Source organism: Symsagittifera roscoffensis, chromosome 1, assembly GCF_963678635.1.
Source record: "Symsagittifera roscoffensis chromosome 1, txSymRosc1.1, whole genome shotgun sequence".
NCBI lineage: Eukaryota > Metazoa > Xenacoelomorpha > Acoela > Convolutidae > Symsagittifera > Symsagittifera roscoffensis.
Genome location: NC_087062.1, coordinates 79,013,094 through 79,036,148, shown reverse-complemented (window position 1 = coordinate 79,036,148; position 23,055 = coordinate 79,013,094). Strand labels below are relative to the sequence as shown.

The 23,055-nt window shown below is 35.0% G+C and overlaps 2 protein-coding genes across 2 annotated transcripts; both read right to left on the bottom strand.

Moving 5' to 3' along the window:
* Positions 1 to 5,856: 5,856 nt before the first annotated feature.
* LOC134850159 (troponin T-like) lies at positions 5,857 to 17,158 on the bottom strand. The gene is made up of 9 exons (XM_063866569.1): positions 16,942 to 17,158; positions 13,514 to 13,704; positions 12,717 to 12,873; positions 11,309 to 11,426; positions 9,253 to 9,359; positions 8,900 to 8,976; positions 8,348 to 8,363; positions 7,537 to 7,650; positions 5,857 to 6,060 (listed from the first exon to the last, which is right to left on the bottom strand). The coding sequence occupies exons 1-9, from the start codon at positions 16,984 to 16,986 to the stop codon at positions 5,992 to 5,994; spliced, it is 894 nt and encodes a 297-aa protein (XP_063722639.1). The 5' UTR covers positions 16,987 to 17,158; the 3' UTR covers positions 5,857 to 5,991.
* A 624-nt stretch (positions 17,159 to 17,782) lies between these two features.
* On the bottom strand, positions 17,783 to 22,984 carry LOC134850143 (ABC transporter G family member 20-like; the record flags this gene model as incomplete). The annotated part of the gene is given in 2 exon segments (XM_063866568.1): positions 17,783 to 19,497; positions 22,370 to 22,984. Coding segments are annotated over 2 exon segments (1,967 nt in total), but the record flags the coding sequence as incomplete, so codon positions are not given.
* Between the last annotated feature and the right edge of the window lie 71 nt (positions 22,985 to 23,055).

The window sequence follows — 23,055 nt, the reverse complement described above, 5'->3', positions numbered from 1 at the left end:
CAAAATTGACCAAATGGGCGATCTTCAAAATCTCTTTTTTCGAAAAAATCCTAAAACATATTGTCCTATTTGAGCTCAATGCATGCATATCTTTAAGAGGAAGAACTGTTATTTCAAGTCATATTCGGATCAAACAGGAGCGCAGCAGTAGACGTTGTTTTTTCAGTGGAAGTTTCAACCTGGCCTTTTGGAGCGATATTGAGAAAACAAATGGGTTTGAATGTTTAACTCTTCTCTTTGATCGGGCTTACAATAGTTTTTCGATTAGTTAAATAATATAGATACGCGTTATAAAATAAGTAGCAGATATCGTTAAGAACAAACTCGAACTCCGTCTTTTACGATTCTAGATTTAGTAAATAACGCAGAATTTAATTTTATAGTAAAACGGCCGACGCATCAATTATCTTTGTTAAATTAGGCCAGATTATGACGATGAAATCAAAGATGGAGCGTAAGTTTGAGCTAATAAAATATGAAAGTATATTGTTTCATTATGTGTTCACGAGTTTCTCCAGTCTGAAAAGGACTGTGAACTCAGTGGAGGTCCAGTTCACTCGTCTTCGGCCGCTACCGGCTCTGGTTCGGGTTCAGGTTCCGGTGGCGCATCCTCACTTTCACTCTGAAATGAAACAAAAGCCCTCAAAATCACCCCCAATAAGTCAGTATGGCAACAAAAGCAAAAATATCCTCAAAATATCAATTAGGTTTTCATCAACTGGCATCAAAAACCATCCAGGTTTTGATGAAGTGAAACGCTGTAATGATTGAACAAGCCTAGAACAATGGTATTAACCAGGAGCGTTTAGTCTTTTTTCTCGAGATTTTATACCAGTTTGTTAAGAAATTATCAATTCTTTGTAGACCGATCTATGTGATTTTCCTAGTTTCCCTTAAACATTAAAAAGAGACTATAATAAAATAATTAACAACCTAATCACTTTTTTAAAAACTGATTCGAGGTCGTTTTTTGAATTTCTGCACCTATTGGATGGGATTTAATCAATCAAACAATAACATCTAAGAGACAAAGTTGCGGCAATGTAGAAAAAACTGCAATATTGAGAGAATTTTGAGCATTTAAAAATGAAGCAGAAGCTATCATGATGATTATAGGGAGCTTATTAGTCCACACTTGAAAACAGAATTGATCTAAAATATTTTGATGCCCAAATACGGGGCCTGAACTAAATTTATTGCGGCAAAAAAAAACGTTTATTAAAGAAATTTTTGAAGGGAGACATAGTTTAGGATGCCACTTTAGATGATACGGAGCAAAAAGCAGACAAACTTAATTACAGACTCGTAAATAAGCAGATATACTTTTAAATTGTTAGTTTGAGCAAAATTTTGCTTCAACAAAACATACCATAGTACTCTGAAAAAATTTTATACATAATAATTCACATTGAAAAAAATATTTATTTATCAAAAAATTAATAATTAAGCGAATTAATGAAACGAATATGATGCATTTAGCAATCCACAAGAGATGAATCAGCCTCAAAGTTCATTTCACATCCATTTTAAACGTATAGAGAATACCATACTTTGAAGGACCACAAAACAGTCATCCATCCACAGCACTCTGATAAAGAAGCATGCTTTCTCTTATTTTCAGTCCAACTTTCTGGCATAAGCTTCCAGGTTCTTTTAGTACCTGTAACGTCACAACAGATACGATTGTTTTTCAACGCCGGATCGAGTAACTTTTTCAATTTTTCTGTTTATATAAAAAGATATCATCAGCTTTCGAAAAGCCCGATTTGAGCTCGTAAATTGAAAATATCTGTGTTTTTAGCGTAGGGCATCCTTAAAAGTTGTACTGATCACTAGCTATTTTATGCCTTTAAAACAAGAGTTTTGAAGCTGCTAGCTCGTTTCGAATAGGTTCATATAGCATGGGTCAGAATTTTTATCCTATATTCTGATGAGATATCTTTCACAGAAAATGGCAAAATTGTGAAGAAAAAATCGTTCCTTTACTTGTTCAAATAAAAAAATGTACCTTCTATGTCCCGTGACTGTAGTAGTTTTCTGTGTTATGTTAAATATCAAAACTAGAAGTATAATACGTCCGTCTAATTGAATCCAGGAGCATCGTTTCAAAATTACTTCCAAGTATTTTAATAGTATATAATTTTTGTCCTAGTGACTGCCAGTCTATTAACACTTTGTATAAAAACAAAACAAATGTTGCTTCTGAAGTTTCAGAAAAAAAATTGGGGATTTAAGTTTCAGAAGTTTAGTTAAAGCTGTTCTGTTTCTTAATTTCAAATTTCATATACTACCATGAATATGGAAATAATTCTCTATGTATAAGCATTTTTGTTAAATTTTCATTTTGCGCACATAAGTTTCTTAAAAATAGAATAAATAACAAAAATCGCAATTTGGTTACAAGTTTTGTTCCAAATTCGACAGAGGTGGTCAGGAGGAGCTTTGCACTATTTGCTATACAGAAATATAGGCCAAAAATCTAGGGTAAAAAATAACGTAAAACCAGCGTCCTATTTTTTCGTTAAATAAATTGAAAATATACAAAAAGGCACGATTTAGGCCTTCTGTACTTTTTCTGATACATAAAAGGTCACATGAAACAAGGCGAATCAAGCATATCAAGGATTCAACAATATAAAGAACTTGTTAGACTGAACAAATAACCAATTTTTTTACATAAATGCGAAGCAGAGCCTTGCACCACTTGCGATACAACACAACATAAAAAAAAACATAAGCGAAAAAAAATTTCAAACGTTGAAAAAAACTAGGCGAATCAAAATTTTCAGATTTTTGTATAAAAAACAACTAGGGGTCCCTCTAAAGCGGGACGTATGTTTTTAATTTTGAATAATTTTGTTATACTGTTGTGATTTCAAAAATTGGTCTTTGCTGAAAACCTTAGTTGTTTCTCTACTAAAATAAAAGAGTGAAAAATTTTGAGATAATCAATTTTCCCGAAGAAATATAGTTGTTTCTCTACTAAAATAAAAGAGTGAAAAATTTTGAGATAATCAATTTTCCCAAGAAAATTAAAGAATTGCTACTTCTACAGGAATCATTATGGCAACCGGTTCTTTCAGTTGAACTTTTCATTTCAGATTTGATTTAAATCGCAAGAAAATTCAAAAAAATTCTAAAAAATGGTCAAAAGTTCTATAGAACTGTCGAAAGGATTTTTAAAATCCCTGACTTTTTCCTTAAAAGGGCAGGTTATGGCCGCCTAAGAAGAGAAGCTTCCCAAAAATTGGGTTTCTCGATTAAACACAACCTGAGAATTGTCACGGTAGTTTTTGGATGACGAAAAAAAAGTTGGAAAAAAACTGTCAAAGCTTCAAAACTTCGACTTGCTTGAAAGCAATAAGTTTTTTACACAAACCGAGCAAATCCAGTTATAAAGGCAGGTTTTCAGAAACAGCTGGTTTCGCTGAAACTTTTGATATCAGAATTGGCAGGATACTTAGCGAGAAAAGTTCAAAAAAACAGTCAACGAATAAAAAATTTGGCATTTCCGAGAATCATAATTTTTTGTGAGAAAAAATGGGACGTAACGACTTAATCAAAAGGGATTCATTTAACTTTTAATTTCGATTGAAGCTCAAATTTCAGATTTGGGTGCGTAGTTTTCGAGAAACATCGAAAACGTTTTTTTTTTTTTTAAAAACGCTCAAAAAATCAAAATCTTGACTTTTCCAAGGGCCATAATGTTTGGTATCAGAAAAATTTGGGAGTAGTCGCATAAATAAATGAGCTTTTCACAACTCGTTATTTGAATTGTACTCAAAATCTCAAATATGGCAGGGTAGTTTTTGAGAATATTCAAAAGTTTAAAAAACAGTCAAAAATCAAAAAAATGTCTATCCCGAGGGCCATAACTTTGTGAAAAAATTTGGTAGAAGCCGCTCAGGCAGGGAAATTTTTGAAACTCTTCTATTCATTGAAACCAATCATTCAGAATTAAGAGGGGTATTTTTCGTGAAAACGAGATAAAAAATCAAAAATATTGGTCAAATATTCCCCCACAGACTTTTTCAAAGGCTGTAGACAGAAGGGTCCAGTAAAAAGAGACTCTAGGGGAGTATACAGGCACACCGGGAAGTAGGAGGTTTTTCAATTGATATCATTTTTCGAAACAGTAGAAGTTTTTGAGAAAAACGAAAATTTTTTCAAAATGAAAAATGAAATTTCAACAAAACGATTCGTAAACAAACAACAAACTTGAGACGTGCAGAGGTTGGTGTTAAAATTGGGTTTCCGTTCAAACGACTCAAAATTAGGTCATTATGCCGGTTAAATCAGGCCGAAAAGATTTGGGCCGAGGAATTTCTTTCAAGTAGTAAATCAAACACTAAAAGCAAAATTAGAGAAAATTGCGCGCAGCAAAAAAAAACTATTTTTAAACGTGACGACTTAACTGACAACAAATAAGCAGACATATAACTTGAGAATGTTTCCCGTTTGAAAAAAAAAGGTCCTGGTGGGATGCGAATCCCGGACCTTTTCCGTCTCAAGCATAATCGTTACCTTCATGCTTTGTTGGCCGGGAACGCATAGAGTTCATTGTGATCCAACATACAAATGATTCAAGTGATTCTTTTAAGAAAGTTATTAACCCGAAAAAAATTTCTTCCTATTTGATACCGTTTGCTACTCACAAGCAAAATGAATCATTACAATCAAAAAAATATGTGTAATTTGAAAAAAAAACTCAGGCACGGTTCCAATCACTCTTCTCTGAATTGAGAAGGCTACACAAAAACGTTTAGAAAACTTTTCTGAAAACTGTATATGAAAAACTTTATATAGCAAAACCAGTTTCAGCAACGCAATTAATTTTCTGAACGCAATTAATTCATCGCAACCAGAACGCAAAAAAAATAATTTGAATGATACTAAAAAAGGGCAAAATTTTGGCAGGTAACGTGCGGTGGCAATTCAGCAGACAAAAAATTAACTGATAACCAAGATTCCGATAACTATTTTTGTTACTCGAGAAACTTTTCGCAGCAAAACAGGTCCCGCCCAATTAAAACTTATGACCTTTTGCGTTTCAAGCCTTGACTTGCCCTCCACCTTACACCGGCCAAATTTTTACCACTAACTTGATATACTAATTAAGTAAGCTGAACAAATGATTCATTGATTTTGGTTAACTAGTTGTTAACCTGATAAAGTCTAAATTCAGATTTGATAACGCTGATTCATAATTTCAAGCTGAAATATTACTTGCTAAAACAATGAAACCAAACAAAAAAGCTCGAATCAGCGACGCCCCGAATTTTTCGAATATTATAGTTTTTGCCAAAAAAAATTATTATTTCGGATTGTTTGAAATTTTATCTTTTTAAGAAAAACTACCACGACACGCAATATCGAGTGCACAAGGATAATGTTTGCGTCTATTAAGCTATATTGTACCAACTGGCTGATTTATTAACCAAAATTGACCAAATGGGCGATCTTCAAAATCTCTTTTTTCGAAAAAATCCTAAAACATATTGTCCTATTTGAGCTCAATGCATGCATATCTTTAAGAGGAAGAACTGTTATTTCAAGTCATATTCGGATCAAACAGGAGCGCAGCAGTAGACGTTGTTTTTTCAGTAGAAGTTTCAACCTGGCCTTTTGGAGCGATATTGAGAAAACAAATGGGTTTGAATGTTTAACTCTTCTCTTTGATCGGGCTTACAATAGTTTTTCGATTAGTTAAATAATATAGATACGCGTTATAAAATAAGTAGCAGATATCGTTAAGAACAATCTCGAACTCCGTCTTTTACGATTCTAGATTTAGTAAATAACGCAGAATTTAATTTTATAGTAAAACGGCCGACGCATCAATTATCTTTGTTAAATTAGGCCAGATTATGACGATGAAATCAAAGATGGAGCGTAAGTTTGAGCTAATAAAATATGAAAGTATATTGTTTCATTATGTGTTCACGAGTTTCTCCAGTCTGAAAAGGACTGTGAACTCAGTGGAGGTCCAGTTCACTCGTCTTCGGCCGCTACCGGCTCTGGTTCGGGTTCAGGTTCCGGTGGCGCATCCTCACTTTCACTCTGAAATGAAACAAAAGCCCTCAAAATCACCCCCAATAAGTCAGTATGGCAACAAAAGCAAAAATATCCTCAAAATATCAATTAGGTTTTCATCAACTGGCATCAAAAACCATCCAGGTTTTGATGAAGTGAAACGCTGTAATGATTGAACAAGCCTAGAACAATGGTATTAACCAGGAGCGTTTAGTCTTTTTTCTCGAGATTTTATACCAGTTTGTTAAGAAATTATCAATTCTTTGTAGACCGATCTATGTGATTTTCCTAGTTTCCCTTAAACATTAAAAAGAGACTATAATAAAATAATTAACAACCTAATCACTTTTTCAAAAACAGATTCGAGGTCGTTTTTTTTTTGAATTTCTGCTCCTATTGGATGGGATTTAATCAATGTAGAAAAAACTATAATATTGAGAGAATTTTGAGCATTTAAAAATGAAGCAGAAGCTATCATGATGATTATAGGGAGCTTATTAGTCCACACTTGAAAACAGAATTGATTTAAAATATTTTGATGCCCAAATACGGGGCCTGAACTAAATTTATTGCGGCAAAAAAAAAACGTTTATCAAAGAAATTTTTGAAGGGAGACATAGTTTAGCATGCCACTTTAGATGTTACGGAGCAAAAAGCAGACAAACTTAATTACAGACTCGTAAATAAGCAGATATACTTTTAAATTGTTAGTTTGAGCAAGATTTTTTTTTCAACAAAACATACCATAGTACTCTGGAAAAATTTTATACATAATAGTTCACATTGAAAAAAATATTTATTTATCAAAAAAATTAATTATTAAGCGAATTAATGAAACGTTTTGTCTGCTTTTGGGATTTTAAAGATTCAGTTTAAAGTGAGCATCATCTTTTTTGGTCTGTGGGCGCCTGTTCATTTCACTAGCTTCGTAATAAAAAAGCTAGGTAGAGGTTACAGGACCTAAAATAATACAGAAAGATTAGTTTAGAAAATTAGCTTGCCTATCAGAGTTCAGTAGCCTAGGACAGATCTTCATGTTATACTTACTCTAATAAATACACAACCATGGTGACCATGATGTCATGGCTCGTCGGATACCTAATCCAACTTGAAATCGGCATCAAAATTCTGGATTTCAGAACAAGGCTTCGTTTCTGTAGCTCGACAAAATGGACTCATAACGAATAACCAAGAATTTTTGAGCTATCGAAAACTTAAATAAAGAACGTTTAGAAGGCCAGGAAATATGAAAAATAGAAATTATGCATCCATCATGGATAAAAGTCGAATGCCATCATGAGAGAATAAAAAAAGATAGTACAAATATATTACCCCTGTAAAGGTTTCTATGCCCAATAAACTGCCCCCTTTGGATTCCGTAATTAATCAACTGGCAAGTTTCAATAAAGCATTCAAGACCAGACTAAAAACTAGTCATGGAAGAGGGTGGGCGTAGAGGGTGAGGCCGGGGGGGGGGGGGGGGGGCTTGCTTGGTTGACTCACGATTTGCTTCTTGGGCAGGTCCTTTTCCTTCTTCTTAGGTGCCTTGTTCTTCTCTGCGACAATGTTCACGTATTTGTCTACCATTCCTTTCACACCCAGGTACGACTTCTCTTCCTATGAAGCAACATACAATACTTGACTGAGCCATATTGAAAAAGTAAAAAACGAAGAAAACATGGCAAACATATGTTGGCATGAAATACTCGCGCATGCAAACGAGATCGGATGAAATGAAAACACCATCCAACTTCACACCCAATAATTCCCACTTAATTGTACATATTCCTATTTCAAGTTACTAACATGAAAAGTATGATAAGAAAACGAAGGTTCAGAATAGTTTAAACGGTGGCTCTTGTGGCTGTCTGTAGTTTTTACGCCGGCTGCTGGAAGGTGCTTTTTTATTCGGCTCTCCAAATTTCATTCCGACTTAAAAAAATTAACTACGTTTTCAAATCAAATAGTAGCAACGTGTGAAAGCGCGGATAATTATTGATCGGTTTTGCTCTATCGCAACAGTTAAAATAATCTTTACGATGAAAAAACTCACTCGAATTGAAGGATTGTGTTAGTTAACAAATTTTCAGTCCACTCGGAATCAATTTCTTAACGGTGCTTCAGATGTTTGAGTGCATAAGCGCAGTGATGTAACCCTAGTTAGTATTAGTTAGTAACATGAATTTGGTTGTCATTCCATATTAAATTTGGTACCAGAATTCTTCTTAACTAGTCTAGCCACGAGGCAAACAAAAGTAAATGTGCTCTCAAATTATTATAAAAAGAAACAGGCTAATGTACAACGTGGAAATACCTCATCTGCCTGCATTCTGAAATAAGAAAAAAATTTGGGCTAGGGTCAAATCTGACAAAACTCCGCAATTATTCAAAAGAACAACAAACAAAGGAAGGCGTAGGATGCAAAGCAGCAATTTAAGCGGCAACATTTTTGCAAAATTTAGGAGTCAAATGTGATGGGAGCGCTTCTTTCGGAATATTTACGTCAGCCACGGAAGAAATAGAATACTTCTTTTCTAGATCTCTGAAAACGACATATACGAATTACCCGAATTTTACCCGTGCACAATCCTGAAAACTACTCTAAACAGTCAACTTTACTATTTCTAATGAATTTGAAAGTTAGGGACCTCAAAATTCCAAAACCAAGAACATTACATCCCACCTATTTAATTTAATCTGTTTTATATCATTCATGTCTCAGTTTGGAGGAAGTTCTGAGACATTTTGATACTGAATGATTCTATTTAGTTTTCACTTCATAACTTTGTAGGCCGCAGGTGTAACTTAATCACTTGGTTTAGTTATTCGGAGCGAGAGAAGGTGGAATAGAAGACAAATGACTCACCTTCTGGAGCCTCCGAGGTGGATCGTCTTCCTCCTTCGCCTCGTGATCTCGTTGATTCGCACCAGCAACTCACGGATCTATAGACACAAACAAAACACACATTTTACTAATTGGGATCGTGTGGTAGAAAAAACCCCCAGAGAGCCCTTAATCAATACGCTGTCAAGTACACGCAGATCAAATTAATCCATTGTGCTAAAATAGATTGCATAGAAAATTAAACTTAACTCAAAAAGTAAACTTTCGAGTTTTTTATTTAAAAAAATTGAATATAAAAGGGGATGGGGCGGAGGAAAAAAGTCTGGCGCCCATATGGTGCTAAATAATTAATCTGATGACGATGGGATACTGACGTCATAGTCCTGTTTCTTGAAGATCATCTCGATGTCGTACTTCTCTCCCTCCAAATGCTCCCATCTGTCTCGCAACTCAGTCGCCTTCGCCACCAACTCGCTCTCCCCTAAATCACGCACACAAAACATATTAATCGCAGAATTGAATCGGAGAGAAAACAATAAAACATCAACTCGATGAGAACTACACAAACAAAATAAAGATCAGTTGCAAAAATAAGTGAAATCAAGATATTTCCAAAAAGTTTTTCGATTTTTTTCCATCACAAATTATCTCTAAATTCTTGCTACAATACGAATAGAAAAAACATACTAATTGACAGTTGGAAAAAAGTAATGAACGCAGTGAAACAGAAAAAAAACTGACTTACTCTTTTGAAAAAACATCAACTTTCGAACTTTAAAGAAAAAATATATGCCCTTATTTCTGAACTGAATGAGTAATACTTTGAGTCTACAAAATTTCTTAAGTGACAGTGATGCACGAGTCTACAAAATTGCTAAGTCACGCAACCCAGTTATGACGCATTATCAGTACCAGTCAATTTGAAAAAGGAATTTACCCACTAACATGCCTCAATTTATAGAGCGGACGCAATTTAATTAGTATACGAAAAAGTTCATTAAAACGTCCGACCCTTCCTAGGTTCGAACCTCCTTATTTTGTCTCGGCTCTCCTTCCCTAACTCTACGCTACAGATCCATGATGCCTTGAAGCTAAAGTGCTACTTGTAATATAATAGTCTGTGTTAATATCCTTAGCATTGGTTGTACTTAATAGCTGGTTATTGATCAAAATGAACTCATTTTGTCGCAACAATATTTGCGTCGCAACAATATTTGCGACTTAGGTTGGAAAAAAAGAGAGCTCATACTATAACACAAGCTTAGCTTGTGTAAACAAAGGAAATGAAATGAACTTAACAAAAACTCAGAAGTCAAACCGCGAAAAATTAAAATTGAGGGTGAACAATATGAAAACTTTTCCTGAAAAAAAATTACCAAGACCTATATAAGAGTCAGTACTTTCATAACTCTTAAAATTATTCTTTACTAAATAAAAACTAGCTGTTACAAAAAAGATAGAATGAAAGAATAATATTTGGTCGCTCTGCAAGCAGTACAGAATGTCCGACTACCAATATCTTCGAAAAAAAATGATAATAGCTTTTTGTGTTGGAGAGGGTCGCAAGGCGTTTAATTAAGCTCCCCAAAGGAAAACTGATAACTCAAATACTTCAAAACTTATATACAGTACAGAGAGTGTAAACAGTGAACTTCAGCCGAACAATCAACTTATTTGTCATTTTTCGATCTAAGCCGGGACATAAAGAAATAGTTTTTCTCAACGGTGAAAGAACTTTCTAGAAACTTTCCAAAACAACCCGAATCACGAGCGAAAAAGATTTAATGCACAGAGGCGACGAAAAGCCCCGCACCACAATCACAAATCACATATTGCAATTGCAAGCAAGCGGACAAAAAACGCTGAAACATAGAAAAACCGCGGTGAGGCAACTGAGCCGACAAAAAATAAGCAGTCAAACGATAGGTCGACATTTTTTTTCGAATAGAAATTTATTATACGCTTGCAAAAAATACACACTTGGGCCGGATTCGAACTCACGACCTCTGTCGTTCGAGACATACACACTACGGCTATGACAAGTTTGCCGAAGTAGAAAATGTCATTATTTGAAATGATTCAATGATCCTGTGAGACAAAGTTGTTAACATAGAAAAAATCTACCTTTTAAAGCATGACATATCAGTCGAACACATCCGAAGTTTGTTTGTGGCACCTTACTTAGCTCAAAAAGCATATCCGAATAAAGTCTTGGCAGTAAAGTTAAGGAATTAATTATGAACAGGATAAGAGATAAGGTTTCAACTGAAAAAAAATTACCTGAAAGAAAATTAACCGAGCCGTCCCTAGCTATATATATATATATATATATATATATATATATATATATATATATATATACTTTTTAAAAAAGGGCATGGGTGTAAGAAGTTGTTTATTATTCATTTACATGGCGCTTTTTTTACTAACTCATTCGGTCGAATCTCTCGTCGTACTCCTGGCATCGCCTTCTGACGGCATTCTCCCGCTGAGCAGTCTTCTCTTCCTCCGTCTGCTGTTTCTTGGCAGCCGCGATCTCCAAATTTTGCTAAACAGAGACACCCAAAATATCACCACAATACTCCAAATCGACATGAATTTTCCAAGTTTACACTATTACACGCCACCAAAAAACGACATTCAAAATGAACAGAATGAGTTATAGTAAAGGGTTCTCCTTTGTGGAAAAAATGCCGTCTTAAGTCAATACACCCTGAATTGTCAATATCACAAATCGTTTTCTGAGAGCATCCAATTTCCCGAAAACTTTAAATCACTAGGAAACTAGGAACTTTGAATTGCGCGAATTGGTAATAACTATCAAGTGCAAAAATTAATGAGCTATTTTAATAGATGAAAGGTTTAATGAAGAAATACTTTTTAATTAATAAATTATTATGAAAAATGGACAGGGGATCTACTAGTACCCTAGTGAGTACTGGTTTGCTTGCTTGTGCAGCAATTGCAGTGTCACTTCAGTGCAAAAACATAAAATGTTGGTCTAAACATTTTTAAGACAAAAAATACATACAGCAATAAGCCAATTTTTATGAAAAACTCGCTATTCGAATTGTGTTTGATTCCACGGAGCAAAATGATAAGGGCTTTTACTTAATTAGTAATCAGCCTATATAGTCCTGATACAATTAAATTTAGAGTGCAGAAGTGAACGTGTAAGATGCTCTTTATCGACTAATGAATGATCTTTATCTGAAGTGGAAATTCATGAAACGTCTTCGCAAAACCGTCAGCCAAATTCTATACCGTTTTCACATCGTTCAAAGTCAAACTTATTAAATTTGTCTTTTTAAAAGCTTAAAAGGTCTTCTGAATTCATATGGGCTATTTCAATTGTTGATAGACACGACGGTTATATTTGTGAACAAATTTTTTTTTTATGGACAGTGAATATTACTACAAGTTGGAGATACGAAACTAAGTTTTGACTAAGTTCAGTGAGCTTTCGCTACCACATGTGAAATCTATTGAACAATAAGTGAAAAACATACCTTCTGCTCGGAAACGAAAAGCGCGTCACAGACAATCATATGTTATTCTCTTATTTATAAGAAATAGTATTAAAACAAACGTTTCAAATTATTATTTAAATTAAATTTTTCGATTTTAATTAGGAAGATACATTTTTAGAGCTGCCAAGATAAAATCAGTCAACAAATTGCGAATTACAAAGAAACTTTTCAAAAAGTTGAAACATTTTGATTCGGATTAATGGTAAAAAGTACAAGTAAAACTACCATTATTCATTTTTTGATTGACAGCAAAAGCAGTATTGTGATTTGATTGACAGCTACTTGTCAGTTGTGACCGACTGACTGACCTTGACGATGTCGAGTGCATTGACGCCGGTGGAGACTGACTGCTTCTGCTTGTCCTCTCTGTCCGCCTGCAGCTGCTTCAACTTCTCCTCCCTCTCTCTCTTCCTCGCCTCCTCAAACTCCCTCTTCCTCGCCCATTCTTCCTCCTTCTTCTTCAACCTACCAACAGACGCAAACAATAACCAAGACTCCTCACATCAGCCCAAGGCCTTCAATGTTTCGATTTACCTATAAAGGATCTGAAGCAAATTTTAATTAAACAAAAAAAAATATATTTTTTGGTAACTCCCGACCCCACGCAATTAAACGTGCAAAGCTACATATTCATTATCTAGTTACAAACCATTTGGACTATTTAGCTTGCCTCCAATCCAGGATGGAGTTAATTCTCAACTAGGTTAATGCACCACCTGCGCAAAGCGTCAATCGAAATGTAGCACGCTTTCAACTCTGAACTGGCCAGATTTCAAGCCCATATAATTTTACAAAAAAATGATAGCAAGTGAAGCATCTTTTTTTGAAGCGAGGGCATCCAGTGTCTCAAATATTGCTGGCACTAAGATTTGCATAGATAAAAATGAATTCCTGATATTTTCTGGAAAAAAATAGTTTTTCTTTTTTTTTCGAAAATTGTATTGTTTCGAAAATAGTATTGATTCGAAAATTGTTGCATTAAAATCACGGGAAAGCCTTTAAAATTACTGGGAGACGCAAGAGCGGTGTTATCCCTAAAATAACTAAACAGCTTGTATAATGACACTTTCACTACTTGTGGATAAATAGTTTTAACTCAAACAACCTGATGGCTTCTTGTTCAGCTCGCTTGATTTCCCTGACCTCGCGGTCCTTGATTCTCTGCAGTCTAGCCTTCTTGAGCTCGTTGTCTCGCTCCTCCTCCCGCTCTCGCTCCGCCTCCCTCTCTTTGATGTCCTCCAGAAGCTTCTCCTGCTCCGCTTCTGCTTCCTCCCTCTTCTTCTGCTTCTTCTTGTACTGCACCACAAAAACAAACACACAGAACCATTAGAGGAAAAAGTCATTTTGCTTCAATATAAGAAAACTTCAATTTTGCATAATACTTCCATACATGTAAACATATAGTCATCACGTAAGGGAAAAAGCAAAAAGCAACATTTGATCTTATATTAAGATAGACAAATGGTTCATTGCATTCTTTAGTGAATAACCTGAAACTTTCGAAGAGCTTGATTTAAGTGAATGCGCGAAATAAGCATAACACAGAGAAATTATGTGTCAGAAATAAGAATGACGGAAAATAAAAATGACGCATAGGCGAAGCTGAGCTTCGCACCATTTGCGACAAGACATGAAATTAGCATTTCAAGCTAGCAGATAGCAAGTGCAATAAAAATGTCAAAAAAACCACAACAACAAAAATTTACCGACAAAAATTGAGTAAACGCTTGAGCCGATAAAAAACGGTTGTCATAAAAACTTCTGACACTCTCAAATTTTAAAACTCTCCAGAAACACAAAAAAAAATAAATTGTTTTCCTTTCAAACAACGCAAAATCAGGTCACCTAGCCGATGTAAGATAAGCCCAACCCATAAAGGCCGGACAGCTTTTGAGCGAGAAAAACAAAAGAAAATATACAGAAAAACCAGGGAAAGGGGTTATACAAGTAAATTATCCAAAGGGAAAGACAAAGTTTTTGAGCAAAAAAATAAACAAGGGAAATTATACAAACAAGCAACGGAAAATCAGGGATTATTAGATTTACAAATTACACGAATAATTCTACAAACCTTTTCTATTACATTGAAACTGCTTGCGAGCGCAAGAAAAGCCCTCGATGAGGCGAATAAGCCACAAAACATGGGCAGAACATAGGTAGTTTTTTAAGAATGTAAACAGAAGGGAGGACTGAAACAAAGCTTGTAAACATCAATATTGTTACATTTGTATCCTTAATTGTTAAATTTATTGTCGTACGATTTATTTTAAAAAATGAAACACTTTTTTCAAATAAAAACAAAGACAACAGACAGTTGGAAAAGATTCAATGAAACCAAGTAAACAAAAAAAAACTTTGAAATTACCAGAAAAAAATATGTCCTCAAAGATCTTGAAATTTCTAGAGCAATTTGTGATTGACACTTTTTCATGAACCTAACCCAATTTGAGAAAAAAAAACCAGCAGGTACAATTTTTAAATCACTGAAAAATCTGATAATTAAGTTCCATTTTCGAAGTCAATCAGTAGCTGTTCGATAGTGGAACTTGAAAACAACTACAGTAAACCGTAGAAAAAGAAAAGTTGAGAGTGAAAAATTTTAACGACTTCCTGAAAAAAAAAACGAAAAGAAAACAACGAAAATGAGAGTCTGATCTATGTTCATTGGCTCCTAATATAAAAAAGGTTAACAATGAAATAAGGAAAAAAAACATATTCAACAGCAAATTGGAAAAAATACTGAAAACAAGTTACTGAGCTCAAGAAAACCGAACAAAAAATAACTGAATCGTTTAAGAAAAATCAGCTTTCAGACTTAAATGTGGCCTAAAAGTTCTTTGAATTTCAAAAAGCTTTTAAAAACTTTCATAACAAATTTTTCGTTCAGCTGAGATATTAAAAATTAAAATCCACCTTTGGAACTCAAGTCATTCACGTTTTTTGGTCCAATAGCTTTACATGATCTCGATCTAAAAGAGTGTCCTCACATCGTTCATTGACACTTGATTATAATCACTCTTAAAACTCACTATCAAATGCCATTTTTTGCACAATTGTTCCTGGAGAGCTCCTCTCAGAAAAATAGGTTGAAACATCAGAAGTAAAACCCAAAACTAAAAAAAAACTAATGGAAATTTGTAACTGCGCAAAGTACCAATCAAGACTAAAAATGTTTAAAGTTAATAGATTTTACAGCATATCGTCTAAAAAAAACGAGCCCAAAGAATATAAAAGAACTTTTTGTGTATTTAGGCGAGATGCACTTCGGGCACATAGGCAACACACAAAACAGCTTCTGAATTTCTATAAAAAAAAAGAAAACAAACCACTGTTTTCTGTTTGAAAAAAAACTTACCAATTAACATGCCTTAATTTAGAGCGGACGCATTTTAATTATTATACGAAAAAATTCATTAAAACATCCCACCCTGCGCAGCTTCGAACAATCTTATTTTGTTACGGGTCTCCTTCCCTACCTATACGCTACAGATCCATGATGACTTGAAGCTAAAGTGCTATTTTTAATATAATAGTCTGTGTTAATATCCTTAGCATTGGCTGTACTTAATAGCTGGCTATTGATCAAAATGAACACTACCAAAGTGTACACTAATATTTGCGACTTAGGTTGGAAAAAAGAGAGTCCATACTATCACACAAGTTTTGGTTGTGTAAACTCATGAATTTATCAATGGCTTTGATAGTTTCACACATGACTTCACAGTAAAAAACATATGACCTTAAAACTATTTTAAAATCCAGAAAAACTATGGTTGCGACTATTTGGATATAACTAACAATATTAGGAAAAAATTGTGTCAATAGGTAAGCTGCTTTTTGTTCCGCTGGAAAATCCGAAAAATAGATTCCACTTTCAAAACTAGAAGTCAATCATGTTTTCATGACCTTTACACTTTTGCTGTTTGATAGTGGAGTTCGCCTTCCTTTTACCAACTGAACTTACAAAAATAAAATGTCAACTGCGAAAAAGTAAATTTCAGTCCGTAGTAAAATATGGCTATTATCCGGTTAGTGCTAGTTTTATTTTCCAGTCAATATTTTATCGAAATCAAACTCGGAAATTTTTGCTTGTTCAGAAATTTTTCGGGATTTTAAGTAACTAGAGAATACTTCCCTAACGAGCTCATAGATAATATGATGTTACAATACATTGAAAAATCAGATTGACACTGACTTCTTGTCCATCCTATCAATTCAATTTGTTTGAAAATTAAAAATGGCACTTTTACTCGGCACATACTTTTCAAATAACCTCCTGGAATCTGATTCCCATGTTGATTAGCTCGTGACCATATTCAAGTTAGTTCATCAAATTTCGTTAACACCCTGTCCATAGTTCCTTGCTAGCCATGGTCGGAACAATGAGCCGAAAAAGCTGGAAAAATAGGTCGCTAATTACAAGGTCGGTTTTTAAACAAATTACAAGCTAGTTTTCTATGCTCATAATGATAGCAAAAAAACTTGAACTTTTTTCAACTGCCCCGCGACTATCAGGTTCTTTTCCCGACTTACCTCGGCCAACTCGGCGGGATCGAGCTCATCTAGGTCGACGTCCATGTTTAAGGCTTGTAGTTGTAGGTTTGGTTGAAAGGAGTAACGAAAGAGTAAGCTTTCAACTTTTCACTAAGGCGAGTCAGGACCAAAATGGTTCCAATTAATACACAAGACAATTCCACGCAACCGACTTAACACTGTCTTCAGAAAGGGGTTTATTTCAAAGCGCTATATTGCATGTTCATTCTAAGCCAGTTGGAAAATCTATTTCAAGTCATTCATAACATTCAAAGGGGCGTAGGCAATGACAGTGTAGGTTAAAACTTTACCAAGTGCTGTTATCAGGCCCAAGAAAATCCAAAAATTCTGAGCATTACAATTAAAGCTGTTTTGGAGTTTTATTAATTCCCAGAAATTTCCAAATAAAACAAGGCGGCCTATACCTTTCCCAAATATTTCGCTATTTAACATATAATTTGTATTTTGAAATTCCAACGTGTATTCTTATCAGTTGCAGTTCGATTTTACCGTTACCCAATAGCCTGAAAGTGAAATAACTTTACCTTACCTCCAAGGCGATACATACAGACAGCTAAGTTTCTTCGAATACCAAGTAAACGTTGTGCTTTCCAGAACAGGGATCGAGCCAAAGCGAACAAGCCTGCTTTGGTAGCTTAAACTATGCCAGAAAGTTCTACAAATACCTTTCGGCGGTTTTAAAACAAAACTGTTTGTTCACTTATGACTCTTCAAAAATTTGAAACATCAAAAACATTAATTTCAAAAATAAAACAAATATAACATTCTCTTAAATACATCAAATCAATTTTTTCTAACTACTTGAACATATAGAGCACGACGTAAAGATTTTGTAAAGGAATTATATCTAGATATGTTTGAATTATTTGTAATCAATTATTAAACCAAATCAGAGTTGGCAGAAGTTATTATCAACTTGTTGCAATTAGTTTCAGCAGCTCTTTTTTTCAGTATTTAAGCGTTTACGTCAATTTAAACGCAAGGCAATAAAAACCTAAATCATAATTTCAACATTGCTTGAATAGTTTTGTTCGACTGAACTAGAAATATCAGCGAAACATCGAAAACTGAGCTTTTAGAAGATAATACTAACATTTCCTGCCAACATTATCAAAATAAAATAAATACGTTAAAATGTTTTTTCAATTGTGATTCAATACAATGAGTTCATTCTTCGTCAACACTACCGTTTGTACCACAGAATCTTTCTAATGACAATTGCTATTGTCAAAAACAGAACAATGAATCCGATGTTCACCAAAACACCCGCCCAGACCTCTTTATAGGCCAAGCCCCAGCCTCTGAGAAAGACGTCTCTCATCGCCGCCGCAGGTAGAGTCGGCGGAAGCGCATAGCTCACGTATCTCAGTGGGTACGGAATCGCATCCAGGGGCCAAATGACGCCACTAAGAAGCATCAGCGGGTAAAAAGTACCCAAAGTTAGCTGCATGGCTTGCGTTTCTTCCGTGCAAACAGCCGACGCAATTAGCCCGAACACCAATCCACTCAGACCCTGCATATATGCAATCCAGACTGCGAGGGCTAAATTGCCCAAAAATGGGGTGTCGAAAACCAACAATGCCATGATGAACAGTATACAAAGTTGTCCTGTCATTATGAAACATTGAACTGTCATGAGAGACAACATCAGCACCGTTTCAGTAACTCCTGAGGCGCTGAGTCGATCCACGAGACCCTGTTTGCGTTCGATTATAGCCCCGATTCCAGTCAGCGAAACAGACATAGCGTACGTCAACTGCAGAATGACTCCTGGAGCCATGTAGTCTGTGAACGATTTCACCTCGTCGCCGTAGAATGGTTTAGTGAAGTTTATGGGCGATATAGTGAGTGAAGGATTTGAAGATACATCACGTATCATGCTGTAACCAAACTCAGCATACGCTTCCAAGAACTTCTGCTGAAGCAGCATGGCAGTCATGAGCACTGTTTGGTCCAAACTTATTACCACACTACCACCTAGGGCTGTTTCAATAGAAGTGTTCTGAAAATCAAGCCCACGCTTTATCAAGTCTTTTGTATAATTTTTGCCAAATCGGACTATGGCAGCTATTTGTGCATTATGTGAAGCAGTTTCAATACCTTCATCAGAATCAAAATACTCCAATTTTAGCAGGTTGCCTTTGTCCAGGTAGCTGAGATACCTAACACTGAGAGACGTCTTATTTGGTGAAGTATCCTGGTTGAAAACACCAACAGGTACGTCTTCTGGGTTGCCTCCAATCGCTAGCAGTAGAATTGAGATTTGTATCAGCGGCAGTAGAAATTGAAAAACCATCAGTGGTTTATTTCTGATCAAATGGATAGAATCCTTTAGAATACATGCAACCAAATGTTTCGGATTGATTGTATTTTGTCGCAAAGTTCTGCGTAATCTCAGATATAGCGTTTGATTATTGAAGAAATCTTGGGTTTGATCACTAATGATCGAGCATTCGGCGTCGGAATTGCTTTCTTTTCCCTCACTATTGATCCCATTATTGTCTACAAGAAGTTTCACACAATCGTTGGCGGCAGCTAAAACGCAACATAATTATTAAGCAATCAAAAGACAATTGAACTTCAATGATCTTCTGCACTTAAAACATCGCCAACAGACAGTTGGAAACAGTCAATGAACGCAAGTAAACAGAACAAAAAATGGTTTGCTCTTTTATGAAAAAATCTCAACTAACGCATTTCAAATAAAAAAACCTTAAGGCTACTTGAATTTCAAGAAAGATTTATGATAGGCACTTTTTTTTATTAAATTGGCCCAATTTGAGAAAACAGGAATAATAATTAAAATTTTAATTTCACTGGGAAATCTGAAAAATGAATTCCACTTTCGAAACTAGAAATCGATCAAGGTTTTCATTGTTTTTACACTTTTGCTGTTCGATAGCGAAGAAAAAATATCTTACTTAACCTCTTTAAATTTCAATATTTCTTTTTGATCAAGATTTTTCATAAAAGTTACCGAATAAAGATAAATTGATTGCCTTCCATCGAGAATGTGAATTTTGGAATAACAACTTAAAGGTAAGATGACAGATAACATTGGAAAAAGAGCATCGTGCAATAAAAAATGTTGAATGGCCTTAGACGACAAATTTGCGCATACTTTGAGTTTGTTAACTACTTTTGCGAACAATAAAAGCTATTATTCGTTAAAATTTGCGCTTTTACTCCAATTTGTTAAAATTATTTGTTGAAATTGGCACTATTTTCTCGGATTTTGCATGAACTTAAGGATAGCTTGTGATTTGAACAATGTTACTATGACAGAGAGCCCATTACTTTATAGCTTTCTCATCGATTCAACAAAAAAAAATCATGAGCTAGGCTCGAATTTATGAAGTTTTATGAGGGCTGCTTTTATCCTCTGTGTTATCTGCGATGAAATTAATTACTGCCGTGAGATCTAAGTCAAATTAGAAGTCTAAAAAAGCAATCCATATTTCGACAGGTCTCGACCTCGCCTCGACGAGATGTTTCCACAATTTATTAAAAATCTCGACTATAATTTAAAGTTATAACACTAAGCTCAATGACAAATGTCTTTTTACTAGACAACTAATTTTTTACACAGATTTTTTAACAAAACAAGAAAACCGCTGAGTCGAAAAAAAAATAGAAAAAAAAACTTGAAAATGTCGAAAAAACGAATCTATCAAAATGAAAAAATCTCTTAAAAACAAAAAAAATGCAAAGCCAAAACAGCGTGAAATTATCATCGGAAGAAAACTTATCCAGCGGCGGTGATATATTACAATAGGTGGTAGGTTCAATTTGAATAGCTGGATCGCTTTTTGTTATACTTCGCACATTACTTATATTTGGTTTCGAAAGCCAAATTTTCTGGCAAAAGAAGTATAAATTTTGAATAGCATTTCATCTGTCAGAGTAAAGTATTCATAAAAACTATCTTAGTACTAGTATAATTGATTGAAAATGAAAACACTTTATTATGCCTTATAGTTCTAAAATTTAATACATGCACTACACTCAAAATTATCACCTATTGTAACATATCAGCCAAGCGGCAACAAAGTCTAAAATACCGAAACCGTTGAGCCTAAAAAGTTCAAAAAGACTTCCAAAATTTTGTTCTTATATTTTGTTTCAAAAGCCAAATTTTCTGGCAAAAGCAGTGTAAATTTTGAATAGCATTTCATCTGTCAAAGTAATGTATTCACAAAAACTATCAGTACTAATATAATTGATTGAAAATGAAAACACTTAATTCTGCCTTATAGTTCTAAAATTTAATACATGCACTCCACTCAAAATTACCACCTATAGTAAAAAATCACCCAAGCGGCCACAAAGTCTAAAATACCGAAACAGTTCAAAAAAACTTCCAAAAAATTATTGAGTTACCTTCACCAAGAGGCCACTAAGACGATATTATAAAAGTCGAAACCTACCATGCCTGAAAAAAAAGGCAAAAAAATCTCGAAAAAATGACTAATTCCCGCTCTCCATCAGAACAAAGTGCGCACAAAAACTTTTTCCGCTCGTCGAACGAAGCAATACCAGGCAACTAACCCGATATAATACAAGCTGAAAGCTATCAAGCACAAAAAATGCGCAAAAGAAAATTTTTTTTTAAAATCGAGTTGGTAAAATCACAACCAACATAAAAATCTAATTTCGAAAAAGAAAGATGCTTAAAAAGCTAACATGCGCAAAACATACCTGTAGCAGTAAATTTGTTTCTAACAGGCTTCCAGAAAATGAGTCCAGTGAACAAAGTTATTTACGGAAAGAAAAGTCTAGTACTATGTTCGCGAAGCCAATCAATGCAATGGCTAATCCAATCAATTCACTGTAGTCCCATGAGGGTATATGTGACTCATGCTGCCAAAAAATGATTGTTCAACATCATATCCAGTGCAGAAAAGTTTTAAAGCACATATATATCTTCTAAGTGTCTAAGCCTAAAATTACAATCATTTTGCAGCCTGCCGACCCAAAGGGTGCCCCCTTTGTAGTAATTTGAGATATCCATTTTTGTGACTGACCCTAAAACTTTTCTATAGATGCCTTTGGCGCGAATATATACTAATTTTGAAGGGGGAGCGCGCGCAAAAAAAAACGCAATTTTTTGGTCAAAATTTCCCAAAAAGTGCCTAAAAACACCTTTTTGGCCTGTTTTTTCATAAATTTGCCTGCGGCGCAAAAAATTTGGTCAAAATGGGGTCTTTATAGTGATTTATCAGAGCTCAGATTTCAATTTGGCCGACCTAAAGAAAGGGTGGACAACATTTTCAAAATTTTATGAATATCGAATTTTATGAACCCCCCCCCCCCTCGAGAAAATCCTAGATTCGCCCCAGTATTAAACGACTATATAGCAACACAATCCGCGACCGCGATTAATCCACTGAATTTTTTTAAAACTTACGTGAAACCTCCCCAGAAGATGACGAATTTTGGTTGTCATTCGAACATAACTCGAGAAAGACGGCTTCCAAATTAGCCAGACCTTTTTCTTTTATCAAATGTTCTGGTTCCCCTTCAGACAAAAGAACTCCCTGGCGCATCAGTCCCACCCTGTTAGCTTGGCGGGCCTCTTCAATGTAGTGTGTAGTTATGAGGATAGTAGTTTCGTTATTAACTGATAAATCAACTAGATGTCTCCAAATCTTCGCTCGCAACAAAGGATCAACACCTACAGTCGGCTCGTCTAAGATTAATAACTTTGGGTCATGAACCAACGCAGCAGCAAATGAAACTCGTCGCCTTTGGCCTCCGCTTAATTTTTCCACCATTCGATAAGAAGCAGGTAGGTCTAAAAGCTCAGACAAGAAACTCAAGCGACGCCTTATATCAGACCCTGCCATCCCATTGATTTTGCCGTAAAAGTAGAGGATCTCTTTAATCGTGAAGTTCGGGTGGAGAGCGAGGTCTTGCGGCATGTAACCGACATCTTTTCCTGGTACTGCGACAACATCTAAATCACTGCTGGGACTGTCTTTTCCGAAAACGGTTATTCTGCCAGACTGCAATTGGAGGCTCCCTGGAATATTGCACTATTTAACACTACATAGAGGCGCCCTTAGCAAACAGTTTTTGACAAAACATTTATAA